Source organism: Meleagris gallopavo, chromosome Z (assembly GCF_905368555.1).
Source record: "Meleagris gallopavo chromosome Z, MGAL_WU_HG_1.1, whole genome shotgun sequence".
Lineage (NCBI taxonomy): Eukaryota > Metazoa > Chordata > Aves > Galliformes > Phasianidae > Meleagris > Meleagris gallopavo.
In genome coordinates, this window is record NC_139435.1 from 853120 (window position 1) to 874931 (window position 21812).

General features: G+C 43.8%; 1 protein-coding gene across 9 annotated transcripts in view; it reads left to right on the forward strand.

The window, feature by feature from the left end:
• The window catches only part of NEDD4L (NEDD4 like E3 ubiquitin protein ligase), a 136764-nt gene that overhangs the window by 61736 nt on the left and 53216 nt on the right, over positions 1-21812 (forward strand). For 3 of the 9 annotated variants that reach the window (XM_085214190.1, XM_085214192.1, XM_085214191.1), the window contains exons 3-5: positions 1611-1692; positions 6783-6821; positions 8848-8901. In XM_085214190.1, the coding sequence (XP_085070316.1) occupies positions 1611-1692; positions 6783-6821; positions 8848-8901 (175 nt within the window). Of the gene's footprint in view, positions 1-1610; positions 1693-3119; positions 3292-6782; positions 6822-8847; positions 8902-11768; positions 13301-21812 lie in introns of those variants that run through there. The other 6 variants (XM_085214193.1, XM_085214188.1, XM_085214189.1 and 3 more) reach the window with 6 other exon arrangements.

The window sequence follows — 21812 nt, forward strand, 5'->3', positions numbered from 1 at the left end:
AATTCCAGTGACTTCACCACAGCAAAAATGTGTATTTTTTCTCAGAAATGGAGCAATGGATTTGTTTGTGCAGAGACACTCAGACCTCTGCCTATACACAATACAATACAATATATATGCAGCGCCTATATGACATTGACTGATCTGTGTATCATCAGAAAAATAGTTTCCTCTCTCCAGAAGGATGTTTGCACTTTAATCGCTGAAAAATCTTTCACAGAAGGTGAAGTTTTCCCCTTGCAGGACTGAAATTCCCATGGCTATGACTGCAGAGAGTGCTGGCTCTTTGTTCCACTCGATCTGCACTCCTTATGAGCAATCCATCCAGTAATCTCTTTTGAAGTCCTCTTTTGTTCCTAGGAGCAGTAATAAAGAATTTCATCATTAAAGTCGGTTTTGTTTTGAGCTTTATGATAATAATGAAGATAATATAGGAAGAAGAGTTTTGTTCTTTTTCCCACACACAGTCCATGCCTTGTTTTCATTTTGGTAGACCTTTGTTTTAATCACAATCTGTAGATGACTTTTTCCCAAAGAAAAGATGTCATGGTTTTCACCAGGTGTTCCTCCAGAGGGTGTTCACAGTGCTGTTCAGATGTTCAGATGGTTTTCTTACTCTTCAGCACTGGAGGATGAGAGTAACCTGGAGCTTATGGGGTGAATATGTTTACTTCTCCAGTTTTGTTACTGGAGATCAAGATGAGAATGCGTTTATGAACTGTTAATGGCCACGACGCTTTTCTTGCATCACTCCCTGTTTACAGTTCAGTGACAGCACGGTCTGGAACATACAAACCCAATAGTTGCTGCTGGATTTCCAGCAGTAGAAGCTGGGTGTTTGGCTGGATGCTGTTAGCCCTGATCTCTCAAAGCTGGAAAGCATGTGATTTGCTATGATGAATGCCTACTTCGTATTGCTTTGTACAGTATGCAATTTTGCCTGTCAATATAGTTAGCACAGTAGGTTAAGAATTCAGAATGGCATTAGCATTTCTTGGTAATCACTGTGATGCTTTGTTTTCTCTCAGACCTTGGTGCTTGATGATTAATTTAATTGCAGTGTAAGTAGATGCACTTATGTGCATGAACAGACACAATAATAAATCCATCGTGACACCTTGTCTATTCTTACATTGCTTTCATCCTACCATATCATTTTATTTTGCAAGTAAATTAAGCACCTAGTATAATGAACACAGTTGCTGATTACTTTTTATTAATACTGTCCCAAAATTAATGTTACAAACTCTCAGAACTGTAGGCAGAGAGGTTCCAATGTCTGTACCAGCAGGAGGGGTTCCTGTTCACATCACTCCTTACTGGTGGCTGCTGTCTCCCTGCTGATAGACATTATGGAGCATGGGCTGGAGGGGCAGAAGCCTGCAGTGCAGTGATGGTGATAGGCCCTGGAGGGTGGGTGATGGCAAGCTCCTTCCATGGCACAGCTGTGAAAGACGTCTGCAGAGTGTGTTGAGATGTTTCAGTAGAAACACTTCCACTAAAAATGCTCAGTTATTCAGTTAAGTGACAAATTTGTATTGAGATGTTTAGACTGAAAGTATATTTGGCTGTTAAAAGTATTTTCCACTGAATGCCATCTTCTTTTGCAGCGACCCCTACGTGAAACTTTCCTTGTATGTAGCAGATGAGAACAGAGAACTTGCCCTGGTGCAGACAAAAACTATTAAAAAGGTATGTGTATATTTTATTTCTTTGCTTTGGAAATGTTAAGAATATCAGAACAAGCTTCTGTACTATGATACAACTCTTACTTAAGTTGTTATGTAAATGTATCTAAACTTAATGCACTTTTCTTTCACACCAAAATGGGAAAATAAGTGCAAGCATATGTTCAGTATGTTATCTGTCTGTTTGAAAAACAAACAAAAACCAACACCAAATGTGTTTCATATTCTCCAAAGCTTGGCTTACCAACTCTCATGTACATCATTCCCATTTCTTCTATCGAAGTCCTATTTTCATGAAAAGCATTTGAAATAAAAAACCAAGATGCTCTGGTCATCGTTTATTTGACTTATGGCGAAAAGACTGTTCTTTGAATGTTCTCTTCCAAAATTTCAATCTTCCAAATATTTGCACGAGGGTTTAAAATAACCAAATGAGAGGTGATGGTCAGAAAAGCTTGGAAATGTACTGAAAATGCATTTTTTTCTTCATTTCTTTTCTTTGAAACGAAGCAGAAACAGAAATGCCCTAAAATTTTAGAAAGCATTTTTTGTAAATAAAATTTACTGGTAATAATAGCAGAGAGGAATGAAGTTCACAACCTTTATGAAAAGTAAGAGGAAAACAGTGACTTGCGTTTTTATAAAGATGCTTGGGATGGGCAGTGATTCGATTTAAATTATTATTGCAAAGCAGAATAGAGAGCAAGATTTTGTTACCCAAATAGCAAAATGATGGGGGTGTAAAATCCAGACATTAAATGCCACTTACAGTCACTGGTGAGACATCCTGCATCCCACAAAGGGCTCAGATGGAGCTTTTCACAGGGCTCAGGGCGTGCATCATGTCAGAAAGTGAAAGTTTTCAGGCTTCCAGTTTAAGCATTGTTTCATAATTTAAAACACTTCCTTATAGTGCTTTACTCGCCTCTCATAACCTATCTAGCTTTGTTTTGTTTAAAGTTTTAAACATACAGAATTGTGAGAAACATAATTTTTTTTCTGAAAAGCAGTGCACCTATTTAATTAATACAGCAACAACGTGGACTATGCCTTTTTTTCTCCCATTAATAAGTGAAAGATTTATTGTCACTTCTGTATACTAATGTGGGAAGTTTTCTTGCGATATTCTTATCTCATTTTGGTAGCTTGTGCCTGTTGTTGTACCATTTCCTGGAGCGTGTTTGCACAGAATTGATTCTGTTTGCGGAGTCATATCGATGGAAAATACTTAGGTCACTTTCAGGCTATATAATACCTGACTGTTTTACCTGTGATACAATAATAATCATCATGTTCTTGCTGGAGTGCAAGATTGACTGTTTACTACAAAACAACTGTGTTCACCAGAAACTCTGACATCAGTGCACCTGTATCTGTGTACCAGAAAACCTTATTACGTTGCAAAGGTTAGTTGAAAAGGATAAATAGGTGTGGGTGAAGGTTTCTTCTCGTCTTCAGACTTTGCCCTCTGCAGTGATTTTGGAGCAGTAGTGGTACGGGCTCAGACCTGACCAGCTGCCACTGAACCACCCGTCTGCTCTGCGGAGAACTGGGTGGAAGTCCGAAGTGCTGGAGCAGCTTTGCCCTGCAGACAACTCATTAGGCAAGTCCGATCCTTGCTGCATCTTTTTGTTCTCTTAAAATAGTATGGTAGCTTTTGGTAACAGGCAGATGCCTGTAGATGGGAGGGAGATTCTCTTCTTTCATCTTTCCCTTCAATGAAATGAATTTCAGTGTGAGGATGGTGGTCTGGGTGACCTCCAGAGGTCCTTTCCAACCTCAACTATTGTGTGACTCAGAAGCATAGGACTGTTAGAGTGGCAGTGGAGATGCAGGATGGGTCAGAAGGGTGCAGGGATCATTTGGCTTTGGAGAGAAGCCTTTGTAGGCTCTGAAGGGACCTGTTAGAGTGGGAGCTGTGGCAGGGATGATACTTAACTTTTTCTTCTTGCTTCTTAGGAAAAGATGGAGATCCCATCCAGAGTTTTAATAAATTCCTGATTCCTTCCAGTAGCAATGTGTTTATTCTCTGGGTGTTATAGCCAAAGCAGATTGCCTTATATCTATTTTTATATCTTCTTTTTTTCTTACTAGAATAACACTGCCTTTATTTGGATGGGTGTTTGGATGGGTTGCTGGTGTAAAAGCATGAGTACTGAAGAGATGGTGTATTTGGCTCCCACGTGTCTGAAAAGCGATGGCTGTAGAGCCTTAGTGCAGAGAGTTATGAGTGATTGGAATGGGAGATTGGAAATAAGATTGTAACCTTATTGCTGAGGTGATAACTACCAGCTTTGGGGATGTGTGATGGGCAGGAGAATAGGAAAGCAGCTGAGAAGACCACCAATAGCACAAGACGTGGTGAGGATGTGAGACACTGCGCTGGTTGTGCCAAGGGCAGTGGTGAGCTCATGGGTGTCAGTGCTGTCCTGGGAAGGAGAGAAGGGCACTGCTCAGCTGCTGCAGACTGTGGGGGTGAGCTGAGGGTGCTCCTGGGATTGCATCTGCCTTTGTTCACAGGTCTTTGTAACCATCACTTACAGCCTGCACTTTCTCAGTCATTTCCCTACTAGAAAGGTGAACTCATCTTGTGGAAACTTCTCGTCAGTTGTTTTGAGCTGCTGAATTTCATCTCGAGTTGTCTGCTCTCTGAGCAGTTCTCTGCCTCTGCAGCTCACAGCTTCTGTTGTTTATTTCATCAACAGCAAACATTGTGGCATGCCTTCATTTTGAGTTAAAATATTAAGCAAAATCATTCCCGGGAGTGATTCTAAAGGACACTGCCAGTGACCTCCGAGTCCGTAACTGGTCTGTTGTCATGGTAGTATCTCACTCTTCACCTCATCCTTAATTTTCTACTCATTTTTGCCTCCCTTGGCGTAAGGAGTGAGTTCTGTGGCACTGTCCAGCCCTGCAGGAGTGCTGGCAGGAAGGCAGAAGGGTGCGTTCCCCTTTCATCCTCCACTTCTGTGATGCTGGACCTGCCCTTGTGCCAACCAGAATTCAACCTACACTGCTTCCTCACTCTGCTAAAGCAAAGTTATCAGAGAACAGGTTCAGATTCATCTGGCACGATCTGGCTATGTTGCATTTCCGAGGCCTTTTGTTTAATTTTACCTCCCTCCACACGTTCAGTTCCTCCAACTGCGACACCTGAGCAAAGCCTTGCTTCTTCTGGAGCTTTGCTCGGATTGAATGCTGGAAAGGCTCTTTGCCTGTTTTTGTAGTAGGACATCTGTTTGCCATTTGTGCCCTCACAGTCCTGTCAGGTATGGCTTAATATTTTTGTCCCTGGTCCTGTGACTTCACAAGTCACTTCTGGAAGGTGACCATGTGGTTTCCTCAATTTGACTGCATTGAGCTTTGAAGGCTTCGTATCAGCTTTGTCTCACTGGATACCTTCGTGCAGGTCCCTGTTAGCTCTTCTGCCCTTACCATAAAGTGAAGCTTAATTTCCTCCATCTAAAAACATTTGGTGTCCTCTTAAAACTTCATTGCTTTGTAGCATCTCTTTGCTGTATATTTATATGGTTGAAAAACCCTCCTTGTGTTTGTTCTAATATCCCGTGGAAGATCTAACTCAGCTTGACTCCTGGCAGTCCTTTATCTCTGCAATACTTGCCCATTTTAGGATGTAGCTCTTTGCTGGTGAGTCTTTTTGTTGTTGTTTCCCTGCTGATATCCTTTATGAAGCAGTTATTCACCCAGTTATTTCTGGAGGCTTTCTGTACAAATGTTTTTCTCTTCGGCTGTGATTTCTGGCTCGATCTATCAATTGTTGGATTGGTGAAGGTGAAAGAAATTTCTAATAGTCACCTGCTTGTTTACTAAAAATTGTGCTGCCTAATACATCATTATTTCCTGAAACTGGTAATTGTGGTTAAGCAGTACTCAGAATTAATGCGTTATTGATTAGCAGTAGTGCTCTTAAATCTAGTTGCCAGATTAGATGTTTCCCTTGCCAAGAACAACTGCAGTGAACGAATGCAAATATTTAAAACATCATATTTGTTTTATTTATTGCTTCATTGCTTTAGTGAATGCATTTTTGCTCTTTATGGCAAAAAAGCAGGAAACTTCTCTCTGTCCCTTACCCCATGCTTCTAATAGCTGGACTTTTTTTCTAATTTCTTTATTTCTGTAGATTTTCTAGGAGGCAGTTTTCAAATCAAAAAGTGTTTGAATTCAGAGATTCTTAGTTGTATATGTGCTGGATTGAGATTCAGCCCAAACTCAAAGGGAAAGGGAGGTTGTGGGCTGTCGTGCACATTGAGCCCATGTGTCCTAGGTAAATGTATTGCATCCGTGCTAAGGAGTTCTGGATGAACGGCCCGGATTGTCTTCTCTGCTCCAACAAACCTGTGGTGGGTAGAGCCAGTTTCACCCCAGCAGCTCTTCTGGTTAAGCTCTGCTGTTTGAGGGGCCAAGGGAACAGTTCAGCAGGGAAACAAAACCTGGGGACAGACCATGCTTGATTTTTAACTTATCCAAATTTGAAGTGTGACAGTTATCAATGTTCCTACTTTGAATTTTTTATCAGTTTACGGTTTTATGCTGGTGCTCCCTTCAGGTTGCAAATGGAACACAATTTATTCTGTGTGTTTTATTTGGATCAACAGAGCAAAATTGTCATCCTCTGCAAGCCTGGGGGCAGTTAGGAAGAGTATGGTGTTTGTTTGGAGGAAATAACCTTCCCTTTTGTTCATTCTCCTTTTTACGGGACCCCAGCACTGCCCAGAGATGGGCGCCCCATCCTGGAGGTGCCCAAGGCTATGGATGGGCCCTGGGCAGCCTGAGCTGGGGGCAGCCAGCCCACAGCAGGGGTGGGGCTGGGGGGTCCCATTCTGTGAATATGATTCATTTATACTTACCATCTATTTTCAGTTCTTCTGACTCAAATCCCTTCCCACATTTGGTTTATTTAGTAGAGCAGTTCTAAGTCATTTGACAGCAGTGTTGGTGCTATTTTGTTAGGAAACACTTTTTTTCCCTGGTGTTTTCTAAAAAAGTGTCGCTTGCATGCATGTTGTGATGGCTGTAAAATTGCAAACCTGCAGATATTGTAGCATCCTAATATGTTATTTTCTTTTGTAGACACTAAATCCGAAATGGAATGAAGAATTTTATTTTAGAGTAAGTTTCCCTTTTAATTGCAATCATGTACAATTAATCACGTGGTATTTTGTACGATTTTTTTATTTACTGTTTATATGTTTTTATGAAAAAAAAAAATGTTCATCCTGGCACTTCCTGTGGTCTTAAAATGTTAATGTAGTATCAGATAATCAGAAGCATTTCCAAGAACCGTATGAAATTTAAGCTATTATGGCAAATAAACAAATAAATAAAATCACAACGACACACTTTTTTTTTTTTTCTTTTATTTAACCTCTGTCTTTTTCAAATTATTCCTTAAATGAAGGTAACTTTCATTTAAAACTGAGTGGTACCATGGCAGTTCGTAGGTGACTTTTCATAAGAAGTGATCACTTCTAATATTTGACAGTGGTAAAAGAGGATTTACAATGGTGATCATCAAAACCAACGTAACAGAAATGAGAACAGTGATAACTTACTTGCCGAAAATATTTTCTGAGGAAGAATGGATTTATTTTACTGCAGCTGCAGCTTTCACAGAACTGGGTTAGGTAAAGTTTCACTGGTTTTAAAATGAAATCTTAAACAGCTGCTTGAGAACAGACGTTGTCATTGTAGATTGTTAAAAATGAGCGACCCATCAAGCGCTGTTTACAGCCTTAGTGCTCATCTCTCTTGCTAATAGGAATATTTAAATAGTTCTCATCAATGTAGTTATTATTAGTAAGTGCTTTTTTGAGGCTCAGATGGAATTTCTTACCATTTTTACATGAGTACCAAGTAGCATTTCAAGGTTTGGCACTGTTTAGTACACACCTAAATGTCTAAAAGAGTCTTTAGATAAATATTTTTTATTACTTGTATAATTTGACCTGTACCTGTTTCTTTGAGCTATGCAGTCTGCAGGCACTAAGTTCACTTCTCTGGTCCCATACCTTTCCCAGTGTTTCTGGGACAAACTCAGGAATGAGTGACCCTGCCTCCATAAGCCTGTCCTAGTAGACCCTGGTCTAAGCATGCTGTGTTGTGAAACAGACTGTAAGGAACAAAGTCAAATGCTTTAAAGTTTAAGAAAGTTTATTTATGTTTATCATTTTTACTGATAGTTTTCAAGATTGTGTTGCTCATTGTCTAGTTTTTCCACAGAAAGAGAATACCCAAAACTGCCACAATTTGTGTTTTTTAAATTACAGATAGACTTCATGGAAGTTCTGTTAAAACATCTGGAAAATGCTAGAAATCAGCATTAAAGCGATGCACCTTTCCTTTTGTGACAAAATTCTCTGATCCTTTCAGAACTGAGAGTTCCTCTTCCACTCCCACAGAGTGATCAGTCCATTGTGGAATATTTCGTCTAAATTTCCTTAGAATCACAGAGTCATAGAATTATGAAGGTTGGAAAAGACCTCCAAGATCATCCAGTCCCACCATTCACCTACAACCAATATTTCCCCACTAAGCCACGTCCCTCAGTACCACGTCCTTGAACAACTCCAGGGACGGTGACCCAACACCTCCCTGGGCAGCTTAATGAAACAAGCAGACATAGTAACCTGGCATATAAAGTTTTTCTGGAGAAGTTGTCTCTTTGCTTAGATTTGCTTCCAAGTAAATTATTTCCAGGAGATACAGTTGTGTAAAGAATTATTAGACATGTATGCCAGACTTGAGCAGAGGAGGTTCTCTGCCTTCCATTGGGTTCTCCCCAGGATATGATTATGGGGTGTCACCCACTGGTGACAAATGGGCCAGAAACAGTGGCAGACGGAGAGGCTGAAATAGAGATGATGGTTTAAATTCTGAAAGAAATGAATTAAAGCTTTTGCTCCCTACGTTTTAGTTGAGTTTTTCAGGTATGGAACCCAGAAGCCTGAGCTCTGGTGTTCTGTCCAGTCTGGTCTTCTGTGTTCATGTTCTCCCAGCCAGCTGAAGCAAAGGATTTATATAAACCTATTAGTTCTGCTCTGTTTGCCTTCATTTAATCATTTTATAAACTTGTGCCCATATACTGTTCTAATTGAGTGAATGAAGCTAAAATAATATTATTTGGATTTTCTCCTAGGTAAACCCAACCAATCATCGCCTCCTCTTTGAAGTGTTTGATGAGAACAGACTGGTGAGTACCTGTCTTGGTTGTTTCCCAGAGCTGTGCATCACAGCTGATGGAAACATAGCACATCTTAAAGGTGTATGTTTTCTGTTGTTTACATGGTTGAAGCATAAAAAAGGTTTACACAGACTGAAGCATACAAAGTGTCTATTTTATGGGTTAATGGAACATTAAACACAGAAATACTCTACTGGTTTAGACCAAAATGGTCCTCCTTAAGCTAAATGTTCTGTTGGTGGAAACCGTATCATACTCTTCCTGAGGCTTCTCTGGTGTGAGCTGAGAAGCAGTCCTAGCCTTGTTATTTGCACGGAAAACAAAAGCTTCATCCCCTGATCACTTGAGCATCTCTTTCCTGTACCTTTTAATACTTAATCCTTTTTGAGATATGGTAACTAGAACTCTGCTCAGTTACACAAGACGTGGGTCCTTGGAGATTTTAGTTAATAGCAAAGTAATGCTCTGCATTTTGTGTTCAGTTCTGCTCCTGGTAACACCCAACATATTGCTGGGGCTTTTAGCCTTGAAGCTCACTTGTCTGATAGAACCACTATTACTGAGATGATAGGTAATAGGTAAGTTTCTTCCCAAAACTTACTGCATGTTGCTCTTCTTGTGATGAAGTGAGTACATTTTTCACATGGACACGCCAAATAGACAACATTCTGCATACATGATTTTAAATGAGATGGCACATTAGGTGGATGACTTTTAATTTTTGTCTACTGAAAACTGGAGCACCATTTTTCTGCTCATGAGATGAGGCCTTAGATTTCTTGGTTCAGAGCAGTACAGTATCTGCTGAACCTGCTTGCCTTGTTAGACTGGTGTTGTGAGGATCTTTTTATTCCAAACACAAATGCAAAGAATAGAATTATTGATCTCCAAAAATGTAGTGGATGCCCCATCCCTGGAGGCATTCAATGCCAGGCTATGGGGCTCTGGGCAGCCTGGTTGGATGGCAGGCAACCAGCCCATGGCTGGGGGGGGGGGGAGGGGAAGAGATGTGATGATCTAGCTGATCTTCAAGATCCCCTCCAGCCTAAGCCTGTGTGGCGTGCATGCAGCTGCAAGGATGGTTGGGGTAAGTTTGTGCTGACGTGAAGGATGGAGCAGAAGCTCATGGAAGAGGTTTCATTCTGCCTGCAGAGGGCAGTGGCACGCATGGGGATGTCCACGTGTGTCAGTAAAGAGGTGGCAGACCAGAAAAAAGACCACAGCTTGACTGTGCACAGCTGAGAACCAGAAGGTTCAGTATAGCCTTTTCTGAAATATTTTATAAGATTTCCAGGTTTCCCTTCTGTGGCACTGGCCATATACTGACCGTTTCAGTGTTACTGTGTTGTTGAACCATTTTCTGGTTGTTCTTTGTGTGACCCTGCTTCTGCAGGCTGTAACCTGGCGATGAGGAACTGCTGTTTCCCTTCAGAAAGTGTTGTGGAACAATTGGCCAAAGAGAACAAGTACACAAGTTCATAGTGGCACATTTCCGTCGTGTTGTATTTACAGAATGAGGCACCAAGCAGATAATTTTAGATTTCATGTGAAATACTTGTTGTCAACACTTAGCATGTCTTTTACCCCCAAAAAGCTTTATTTTCTTCACATTCCTAAATTATCTGAGCACTTCCTGTCTGCAGCATATCCCTTCTCTCCCCCCATCGGAGCAGAAGATGTATGGTGCATCTTTCTCTTCAGAGCAAAAAGAGACTGTGGATAATGGTTTACCTGAAAAATAAGATAAAATCAACACCTGTGCTTGCACAAGGCAGTTCCACAACACTGTGGCTGTGTAGAAGCTGTTCATGTTTTTCTTCTTGTTGGCTCGTGGTCCACTTGAAACAATAGGGGATTGTGCTGCCTGCTGGCACTTGCACTGTTCGAAGCTTCCATGTCTCTTTGATTGGTCACTTTCTGTCTTTTGAAAGCAGGCTGCGTGCAAACAGAGGTTTAAACGTCTAGACAGAGCACTGACCTGCCACTGATGGTTTGTTGACTGCTCTTCTCAGAGTTCTCCTAAGGAACAGATGTCTGTGCATTGAGCTGATCCCACGCTGTCTCTTCTTGTAGATGTGCTTTTAGCTAACCAGTGCTTCCCCAGCATGTGCGAACCACTGCGATGGCGGGTGCCCTTCGGCTGTGAGGATCCCCCAGTCACCAGTTTCCTGCATTGCAGTGGAGCATATTTAGGGTGTTTGTTCTGCAGTTGGATGTATCCTGTCCGTCTGTTCTGCTTCTGAGGTCTCTTGGCTCTCAGAGTGTAACTATATTCCGTGCCTGCGATCACGCCCGTGGTAGTACTGCTAACTTTCCCACTGGAGGCCGGCCAGCAATGGGCAGAGTTTCTGTGTGCTGTTTAAGACAAATCTGTACCAAACGGCAATGCGACACCCGTCCCTGGTTTTCACTCGCCTTTACTGCCCAGTAAAACTGAAAAAGGAGCTTTGCCTCCTGTCATTTTGCGCGTTTCTGCTGTTTTTATTGAGTGAGAAATCTTTGCTTTGTTTGCTGTAGTTTTTACTGATTAAAAGGGACTGCGTGGGCTCGCTTAGGCTGCGTTGCACTCATGGGGACAGTGTGAAAGTTGTGGCTTTTTAAAGGCAAGGAGCTTGTTACTTAACCGTGCCACAAGCACAGTTAAAATTGAAAGCATAACGGTGCTATATTTACTCACGTTCTGCCATGATAGCCTCGTGCTGTAACACACACCAAAAAGTTAAGCTTGAAATATTGTTCCTTATTTGCATGTGGCGTTGACTTACAGCCCTAACACCAAACGGCGGCGTTTGTGTTGTCATTAACTTTCCTGCTCCTTGTGCGAATGCGCCGTGCGGTACGATGTGATTTAGATTTATAGCGGCGCCGAGTGTGCTCGCTGCCTCGGTCAGCTGCGCTCTGATGGAAAAGGAGCAGCTGGGAAGGTGCTGTTTCAGGCTCTCACTGGCATTAAAAAAAAACAACAGAACCCCCACTGGCTTAGATTGGAGAGGGGGAACCGGGTCACGTGACTGCCACCATCCTACCCCATGTCACAGTATGTAGGAGCGCTGATTGCTCTTACCCAATCATGCCTGGAATGCTGCTTGCCACTTGGGCTATTTCTGCTATCTGTCGCTATCAGTGCTGCAGTGCTAACAGTTTGGCAGATGGGACACTTTTTCTTGGAGTTTATGTCTTTGGTTTTTAACTTCTGGCAGCGCCTGAATTGTTGCCGTTCTCCCTCTCCTTTTCTTCTCTCTGTAAAACCATGGCCCATCGGCTGCGGTTTCACTTTGGCTCTGGACGAAGCAACACAGCCCCCGAATCCGAGATCCTCGACCGGGAGAGAGAAGATGACTTTTTCATGGCATTCCACACTTTGCCGAGAAGAAGCAGCCCACATGCTTTCTCCCGACACGGAGCAGATTACGGCGGTGGCAGCGATTTCCAAGAAGTGGGCTCCTTGAAAAGGAGCACCTCCATGTTTATTCCCCAGCTGCTGAACAGCATCAGCGCGCGTCCCACAAGAAGCTCCTCGATGCAGATCTCTCTCCAGCGCAAGGCTGCAGATGAGTGCGCGACCCCGGAGACCCCCGAGGAGACGCCCCTGTGCAAAGCCTCAGATGTTAGGGAGCATTACGCGTCCCCCGTTGAAAACCATTCATCCTCTCAGAGCAGCCCAGAGGTGACTCCTGAGGATTCTCCACCCAGGCAGACGGAGGAGTTGGGGCAGCAGATGAATGGAACCCTTCGCTGTAACCGTAGGATATTCCGTACTATTCCTCCTAATAACCAGAGCGACGATGCTCTGTCCACCACCCATGAGAACGAGGCAAAGGAAACAGCTTCAGGTCTGAACATCAGTGGCGTGAGGATTCAGCATCGTGCTTCGAGTGCCGATGTGCCTCAGGTTACTCTGTTGCCCTTTGGTTCCGAGGCTCAAAATAATGCTCCCACCCCTGAGCCCCGGCGCTGGTCTCTGCAGCATGTGCCAGACATGTCAGCAAATTCGGGGAAAAAGTTCTTTGTTCTCCAGTTACAGCAGTCGCAGGCAAGTGGTACAGGTGGTGAGTATAACTTTGGCTTTACCGGGACAAAAGGGGACAGATTGGTCAGGTACCCACGCATTCAGCTGGAGAGGAGCGCTTCCTACCCCGTCCAACCACGGCCAGAGGAAATCCACCCCGCAGGTGACGGACGGACTTCAGAACTGCATGGAAACGCCAGGAGCGGGTCAGAAATATCCAGAAGCAATTCAGTAGAGAAGATTCCTCAAGGGAAGGGATGCCTGTTTAAAATCAGACCAGATCAAAACACGAGGCAGCAGCACTTCCGAATCTTTGTCACCCGTAATCCCGAGGAGCAAAGTCCAGTTGTTGGTGCAGAGTGTTGTGGCACCCCTGGTCCTGCGGCAGCCAGCACCGCGGTGAGTACGATGCTGAGTGTGCTCTGCTGATAACAACGTACCAAATGGCTGTGCAAAGGCTTTTAAACCTGAGGCAACTGGAGGGCTCCCTGGTTAGTGCTAGAATGTTCGCTGTTTCTCTGGAACCAGCCACCAGTGATCTGTGTTTTGGATCTGCCTTAGCTTTGCTCTCGGCTGCGATTATGTGCGTTGTAATACTTTGAGATCCTAACGTCACATGTTGCACATCAGATTCTTTATAATCAAAACAATCAAATGGCAAATCAGGGGATGGTGTTAATTTCGTTGGCTGGAACGTTGCTGCGCAAGGCATTCTTTGTGCACTTCTTAGGCTGGAAACAAATTCTTTGATAACGTCTAAGGAATAATGCTCAGGTGTGTACCCCTGTGGCTTTAAAAATGTGCATCGTAGTGCAGTAGGAGCTAAGGCTGTAGAAATCCCATGGTAAGTCTAATGAAGACAATGGCCTAGCAGGTAAGGTACCAAGAAGTTGGGAAAAAAAGAGGGGTTAGGGGCTTTTTTGCTTGCTTTTGGCCTTCTCCAAGTCAAGAACTTGTCCTGTTTTTTTTGTGTGCCGCAAGTTCTAATCAAACTGCTATACAAGCAGCTTGTCACGACTCAGGAAATTGTGCTGTCAGTTCTGTTTGCTTTGGTTTTATTGTGAGGTGCCAAGATTCATCTTCTGGTCCTTCTTCTTTGTAACAAATGAAGTCTGAAGTTTCATGTTTTTAAGCCATTTTTAAAAGACCAAAGCAGGAATGAAAGCGAAGGGTTTAGATTAGTCATTTGCTTAAATTGCTTTACTGTGCAATTTAACACTGCCCACTTGAGTTCCTGAGCTCAGTGATGCTGTATATGGAATAGTAAGCGCTCTGTCTCCAGCTGTGAAAACAGATTCACTGGGGAAGATCTGGGTCTTCGCTGCCTGTGTTCTCATTCTGCTGTGCTTTTGTTCAGTGAAATGCAGTACGGAGAGACAGCTGCTCGCAGCAGCAAGGCCGTATGATGACTCTGCAGCTTTCTTGTCAAGAACCTGGCATCTCTGAGCTATTCTGGTGTAACTTTTTGAGCCCTTCAGTTATTATTATGCATAGAAAATCACAAATTACAGCAAAGTGTTAATTAAGATAAACACTGAAAAAGATCTTTAAACAAAGAAGTACGGTTTCACTTCACTATCTGTCAGCTAGCAGCTCTGAAAGTAGCACACAGTCTCTTTCCTGCTAGCCTAGAACATTTCAGTAGCAAAGTCTGGTGTGCAGAATCTTTCTTGATTTTTCTTCTTCACGTGAATTTCATTGGTGAAGTACATTGTGTTCCATTGCGTTTTATCTCACGCTAAAAACGTATGTCTGGTTTTCCTACTGATCTATGGGTACTAGCAGTTCCTGGAGGACCACCACAGCTGGCTGTATCAGTCGGTGCAGTAGGGCAGATCCAGCACTGGCAGTTGGGGCAGCTGGTGGAAGTGTGTCCATAGCTTCACCCTGTGCCCCTGCAGCGGTCCTTCTGTTTTGAAAGGTGACAGACTCCAGAGTCACTTCTCTGGTAATGAGTCACATAACAAAGATGTTTCCAGAAGAGAATTAAGCAGTTTGTTCCTTCATGCTCTTGGTTTTAGTTACCGCATGAAATCAATTTGGCCATCCCTGAAGCATGGCAGTTGCAGGGGGACTCACTCTGAGAGAAAGTGCGCTCCTCAGTGCAAAAAATTCAAATTTAAAAAAAAAAAATAAAAATTGCAATGTAAATCTTGCAATGTTTCTCTTATTTCTCACAAGCCCAGGGTGGCTGGTTGGCAGGTCCGTTGTGAGTGGAGGCAGTGAGGGTGTCCTGCTGAAAGCCTGGTGTGGTTTATCGGCATATAAACCACAGGTTTGTGCCACTGCTGATCTGCACCTCAAGGTGCTGAGGAGGGCTGTGCCTGCAGCGTGTGCTCTGTCACACTGCCATGCTTTAGAGCTGTGAGGGTACCACCTGGGACCCCTGCACTTAAATGGCTTTGTGTGTACGTGGTTTGGATCCTGGGCCTGGGGCTGCAGGCAGCAGCTGCTGCTGCCGTATTTATCTGCAGTGAAACACTCAGTGCGCGTCGGCAGTTCTGCTCCTGAGGTTATGGCCATTCTGTGCCTGCTCTTTGCAGTGTTTTAGGGCAAGCAGGATGCATTTCATTATGAGTTGTCAGAGAATATTGAGAGACACACTTGTGCCCACTTGTCTTTCTTATGGAAGCATGCTTGCAGACTCCTTTGACTGCTGTGATATTTCACATGCTGTGTGCATATATCCTGTGGCACAGAGTAAAGACGTTGTCTGTAGTTTGGGATCTGAGAGCATATCTCTGTCTGTGGGGAACCCTTTAGAAATCCAGAGTATTGGATGGCTGTTTGGGACTGGACAAAGGCATCTTTGTTGTGATTGAAAAAATGGAAAGCGCTTGATGTTGTGGTAGTGCTGAGTTGTGTTCAGCTGGCAGACAGCACAGACAAGTCCTGGCTCTGCCAGCCCACATTTCACAAGTCGGCACGTATCATCCTTCCTTCCTTAAAAATAATGTTGGGATGAGCTTTGTTGTGAGTGCAGAGTGCTCTCCTGAAGGCAGCAGCATTGCTTCCTGCACTCTTCTGCCCTTTGTCATACACGTCGTACACCTTTCACAACTTGGTGATGCCTGGGATGTCAGCGGGGAGTCACAGAGTTTTAATGAAGCCACTCTCATGTGAAGCCACTGCCTTCAGCAGTGGCCATGGTGAGGTCTGTGCCTATCAGGAGCAGTTCTCATCAACAGAGCAGAGGTTGCTCCTGTGTGCAGAACGCTGCACTGCGGTAGAGCTGCAGGAGCCCTTCCATGAAATCAGCACTTAGCAACTGACAGTTAGGTGACCACAGTGCTGTTGCTGATGAGGAAAATCTCAACTCCTATATAATAACGTGCTTTAATGCCCTGCTGTATGATGATGGCACACAATGTCTTTTGACAGTTGTTTCCTCTGCGGAGGAGCTGTAAGCTTCTCTTTGTTCTGCTGTTCCCCTCACCACTCTCCTTACTTGTCGTGATACCAGCTCAGTGTAAGTGCCTGCTACTAACTTCTTACCGCAGTGCTTCCGTGGATTGGAAAATAATTCCAAGATGGCAAAATTTTTGCAAAGGAAGGTAGTGACCCACATAGTCAGATGCTGCTGCTGCTCTGACGTGTCAGTACCATCCTCCTTTCTATCCCAGCAGAAGCACTGTGAGTTTGACCTCTCTGACCAGTCACACTGAGGGTTATTCATCACTGGTGTGACCTAAGGGGATGCCTGTCCATGAACCCGATCGAAGCAGGGACGATTTGCTGGTGTTCAGCTGTGTTATTAGGGTAGCTTATAATGCTAAAGTGAGTCTGCAGTAAAGACAAAACTTCTGTTCTGTGCAGGAATAGAAGTGGATGTCTACGAGCACAGTGCTCACGGTGACTTTTTTGCACTGAAGCCATACAACCATATTTCTGCCACAGTTTGACTTCAAATTAATATCACATCTATTAGAACTTAGATAAACGTATATGGATTTCCCATGAAAATACAAATAGCTGAGCCATCAGTGGCCTGTATTGATAGCAGTTTGTCAGAAAAGAGGTGTGATCGTGATGTCCAGTATCGTATATTGTCAAGTGAAGGGAGGAATGGGAAGAATGCCAATTAACTTTCTGTGAGCTTGTATTTACTATTCCCTATTTTTGGTCAGAAGCTGTCGCCACACAGTGCTCCACATGCTTGTAGTCTATGATGTGGGAGTCTTGGGATGTTTTTGCTTGACCCAAAATCAGACAGTTGAAATACAGTCTTTATTTAGTTCTACACACTGGAAGAGAAAGTTCAAATATAAAATACAGACTAGTTAATGAAGACAAGCATTGTGCTTTTTTAGCTTGAGTACTAATTCTGTAGTCAGTCTCCAGAATTATGTATCTTTCAGGACAGTTGTCAGTGACTGCTTTAGTAATTCTGCTCCTCTGTATCATTGCCACGTGGGATATCAGTGATATTTAAGGAAGAAACTTCCAAATCACTGCAAGCTATGAAAGTCGGTGAAATAAATGTATCATTTACAGTCCTTCAGGGTTGATGGATTTGCTTTTGACCCCATCTGTAGGCACTGCTTCCTCCATGGTACTGCTTTCCATTTGTTGCAGATTTATGGATCCCTTTGGGTTGTGACAGTTCCACCCAAGAGTTGGCAGAGCTGTACCATGCTGTTTTATGACAGTGAGGGGCAGAGCAGGAATAAATACTGTGTATTTTACCATGGAATTTGCAGACCACGGGACATTTGGGTTAGGATGAAAGTTGCTTCTGGGCTGTATTTATTTTTCTTTCATATGCAAACTGATCTACTTGTTTCAATGAAACAGATCCTGCCATGTTTTGGTGTAAACTATGGTAATGCCTGGAAAGTCCCTTTCCTGAGATGGTGCTGGGACAGTAAATGGGTTGCTGATCCTCACAAGAAGAACTGGTGGGAATATTTAAAAAAAAAATGAAATGAAAAGATTTCTACCTCCCGCTCCCCCTCCCTCATTCAAGGAACCATTCAGGAGGATCTGTTTCAGGATCTAGTGCTAACCCTGTCCCTGGAGGAGGGAAATCCCAGTTTTCCTTTTAGTGTTGTCCTTCACACAGCGTTCAGTGCACAGTGTAAGGTTCATCATCCTTAACTAGCTCCAGGCTGATACTTCTTGGGACCTGAGACTCATCCTGTTCCAAATCACATCAGCTATTTCTGCTCCTCTGCTGCCCTGCTTCCACCCAGTGTCAGCACGGCATGAGACGTGTGTAGCTCCCGGCAGCACCCTGCTCCCTGTGCCCCACCTGAACACCCCCTGGCACACGGCTGCCCTGTGCCTGCTGTGTGTCCCTGGGCTGCCTGCCTCCTCGCAGCAGCTACTGAGTGCCACGTGGTTCGATATGGCAGGCACCAAGAAAAGTCACGCTGTTAACTGCTTACCTGCTGAATTACCTTGTACCAGTTGCACAGTGAGGAATTAGAGCTTTTTCTGCACAGAAAGCCGAAAGCTGTCTGAGTCCCTTCATGGACCCTGGACCAGCACAACTCACTGGACACGGACAGTGGCGGATGGATGGTGTGGGACGTGCTCTGCTCCTCGGAGGCTGCTCTGCCTTCTGGTGCTGCACACAGCACTGCCATCCTTCTACTGCGCTTGTCCAGGTCTGGAGACCTCCTTCAGGGACTGCTGTCTGGACCCTAACGGGCATTTCTAGAGCAGAAGTAATGCTACCTGCCTTTAGCTAGATGATTACACCAGCTCAATGAATAGTGCTGTGAAGCTCTGCCCTGGGCTTGCTGCACCAGGAGTGCAGCTGGCTGCAGTGCATCAGTGCTGTGCAGATGGGATTGCTTTTGGCAGCTGCAGGTAGGGGTGAGGCTGCTGTTCCCCGGGGGTCACAGATTCTGTGATATCCTATCTAGCTGTGGGAAATTTGCTGCAAGCACCTTGCTCGTTTAGGATATCTATATTGTGTATTTACTGTAGTCACATAGATACACAGTACCATCAGGAATTAACCACATTGTCTTTACCCATCCCCAGAGGTTCATGGAAAATTGTTCTGGATTTCATTCACTTTGTTGGTTTTCTTGCTGCAGGCTGTATCTTTTGGTATCTCTCTGTAAAGTAAACAGGAAAAAAAAATTCTTGAAGAAAAGAGCTGGAAATAACACCACCTTCGGTTTCATAGCACTAGTAAAGTACTTGCTCCTACATGGAAAGTTGTATGCTGAGTTCCAGTACGCAGTGATCTCTGTAAAGCTGAGTTTATAAGGCCCACAATTTACAATGGAAATGCTGACACAGCTGTAATGCTGGAGGTGCCAGCCAGGGCGCTGGGCACAGAAAACCACCCGTAATAAAACAGATATGGTGTTAACTGCTTTTTGCACTGTTCAGCTGCTTGAGAAAAGAGATCGAGTTGAAGTCACACAGTTTTGTGACTGTTATTATTCACACTCTGTCCTAAACCCAAATTTATCCCATTGCCTTTGTTTCTGGATTAAAACTTGTTGCAAAATGTATTGCTGCATGCATCCATCTAAAATCTGGTGCTTTAATCTTCTTGCTTTGGTTTGCTTTTCTCATTTGAGAGGATGGCATTAGTTACTATTCTGTGCAGAAAAAATGATGCTAATAAAGCCAGCAGTGTGACAGTGCAGCTTTCTGTTGCCAAAAAGAATAAATAAACACAAAGGAAAAAAATTTATCTTCCCTCTCTTCAAATCCTCTGCTGCTGTGTGCACCCAGCTGGGTGCTGCGCTGCCCAGGAAGTGTGGGAAAAGCAAATTCTGGGGCTGAAGACCTTGGTGTTGTCATTCCCAAAGCACTGTTGCTGTCCTCAGGTGTGCAGTGCGCTGCCTCTCAGCCTGCAGCAGAGCAGGACCAGTGTGGACAGTGCTCCAGGAAGGAGATCAGCAGTGTCTGCGCTGATATTCTTAACCCTGTTGCTCAGGAGGAGTTTGCAGTCGCAAAGAGCAGTAGCATCCATGACAAAGAGAGGCAAGGCAACAGCAGGTTGTGTTGTCAGCATCAGTTTTAGTGTTCAGCAGATCGCTGGAAACAACGCACTGGGGCATGTCTTTCAAATGCTTTTATTATAGAAAGCTGCTTCAGCATTAGAGATATTTGTCAAATGTCTCTATTTGAGATATTTGAATCATGCACCAGGGTGAGTTTAGGTTGGATGTCAGGAAACACTTCTTTACAGAAAGGATTGTTAAGCACTGGAATGGGCTCGCCTATTCATATATCCTCCCTTCCCAGGGAGGTGGTTGAGTCACCACCCCTGAATGTGTTTAAAAACCATTTGGATGTGGTGCTCAGGGACATGAATTAGCGGAGGGTTGTTAGAGTTAGGGTAGTATGGTTAGGTCATGGTTGGACTCAATGATCTTTAAGGTCTTTTCCAACCTGAGTGATTCTATGATTCTGTGATTCTATGATAGAATGGCCTGGGTTGAAAAGGAGCACAATGCTCATCCAGTTCCAACCCCCTGCTATGTGCAGGTCGCCAACCAGCAGCCCAGGCTGCCCAGAGCCACATCCAGCCTGGATGCATTTGGCCGACAGTTGTCCTCCACAGGGAGTCAGTTTACAGTTCCTGATTGCTTTTATCCAAAGAATTTTCTGTTTTGTGCTGTTACTAATTTATTTCTGCTCCATGCCCTGTAAGCAAAGCACACATATCCACATATGATTTTCACATAGAGGGTGGTGAGGCACTGGAGCAGGTTGCCCAAGGAGGCTGTGGATGCCCCATCCCTGGAAGCATTCAGTGCCAGGCTGGATGTGGCTCTGGGCAGCCTGGTCTGCTGGTTGGTGACCTGCACACAGCAGGGGGTTTGGAACCGGATGAGCATCGTGCTCCTTTTCAACCCAGGCCATTCTATGATTCTACGATATGTTTATAGCAATGTTATCTGAAGAAGTTATATTAAATCAGTTATTTTAAATATATTCATGCTTCTAAATAAAATTCAAAGCATCATCAAAGCCAGGAATTACACCCACTACATTCTGCACGTATCCTGGATGTCGACGCACACCCCACAGCTCAAGTTTTGTGCATTCTGCCAGTAATATCCTTGTATTTTAGTACATCTGCAATGAAAAGTCTTTCGGTTACAAATATCCCAACCATTTAGCTCAAATCTGCCTCAAGCGTGGTGTAGTGTTACCAGAAGACATTCATTCGTTTCAGATTCAGTATAAATGGAACAGAACTCTGTTGCTGGCGCAGAACCCCCTCCACGTGGCTCTTCTGAGGATCAGGAAGTGGGGCTGCGAAGCACCCGTGTTACCAACACTTCATTATTTTTAGAAGCACCATCAGAGACAACTTGCCAGCAGGCTGAATTATTATAAACACAGGTGACCCATACTTGCTGGGAGTGATTGCAGTGTGTTTGGGGATGCAGCTTGCAGTCATGTAGCGGTGTGTTTATTCTCAAGCAGCTTTTCAGAATTCAGTAGGCTGTACTATGTGTTTTGAACACTGGGCAGTACATCTTTCTGAATGTGTGAATTGCAAGATTTGAGGCTTTTGCAGTTTTCACTGCATTTTTAAGCTAATAAAAACGAAAAACAAAAAAAAAGATACGAATATGCTCATTCCCCAAAGCGCTGGCAGGAGCTCTTGGTTGCCTCCTTAATGCAGATCACCAGCATTTCTTCCAGTTCAGAAGCTTCACAAGGTGCTCTGTGACCTTTTAATGAGTTGGTCTTCTTAAGGAGGAGGTGAAGTACAACACAGAGATGTCCTGAGATGCAAGTTGCATTAGTGTTGCATCCATGTAATGTACCTGGTCAAACACCACTTGTTGGTATACTTGGGTTTTGCAGCAAAGGAGATTTTAATAGAAGCTGTACCTTTGTTTCTCTCAGGAGCAGCAAATAAGCTGCATGTGGTGAATTTCTGGCTTGCAGGTCTGTATTAGTGTCTTACAGAAACTGTTTTTTG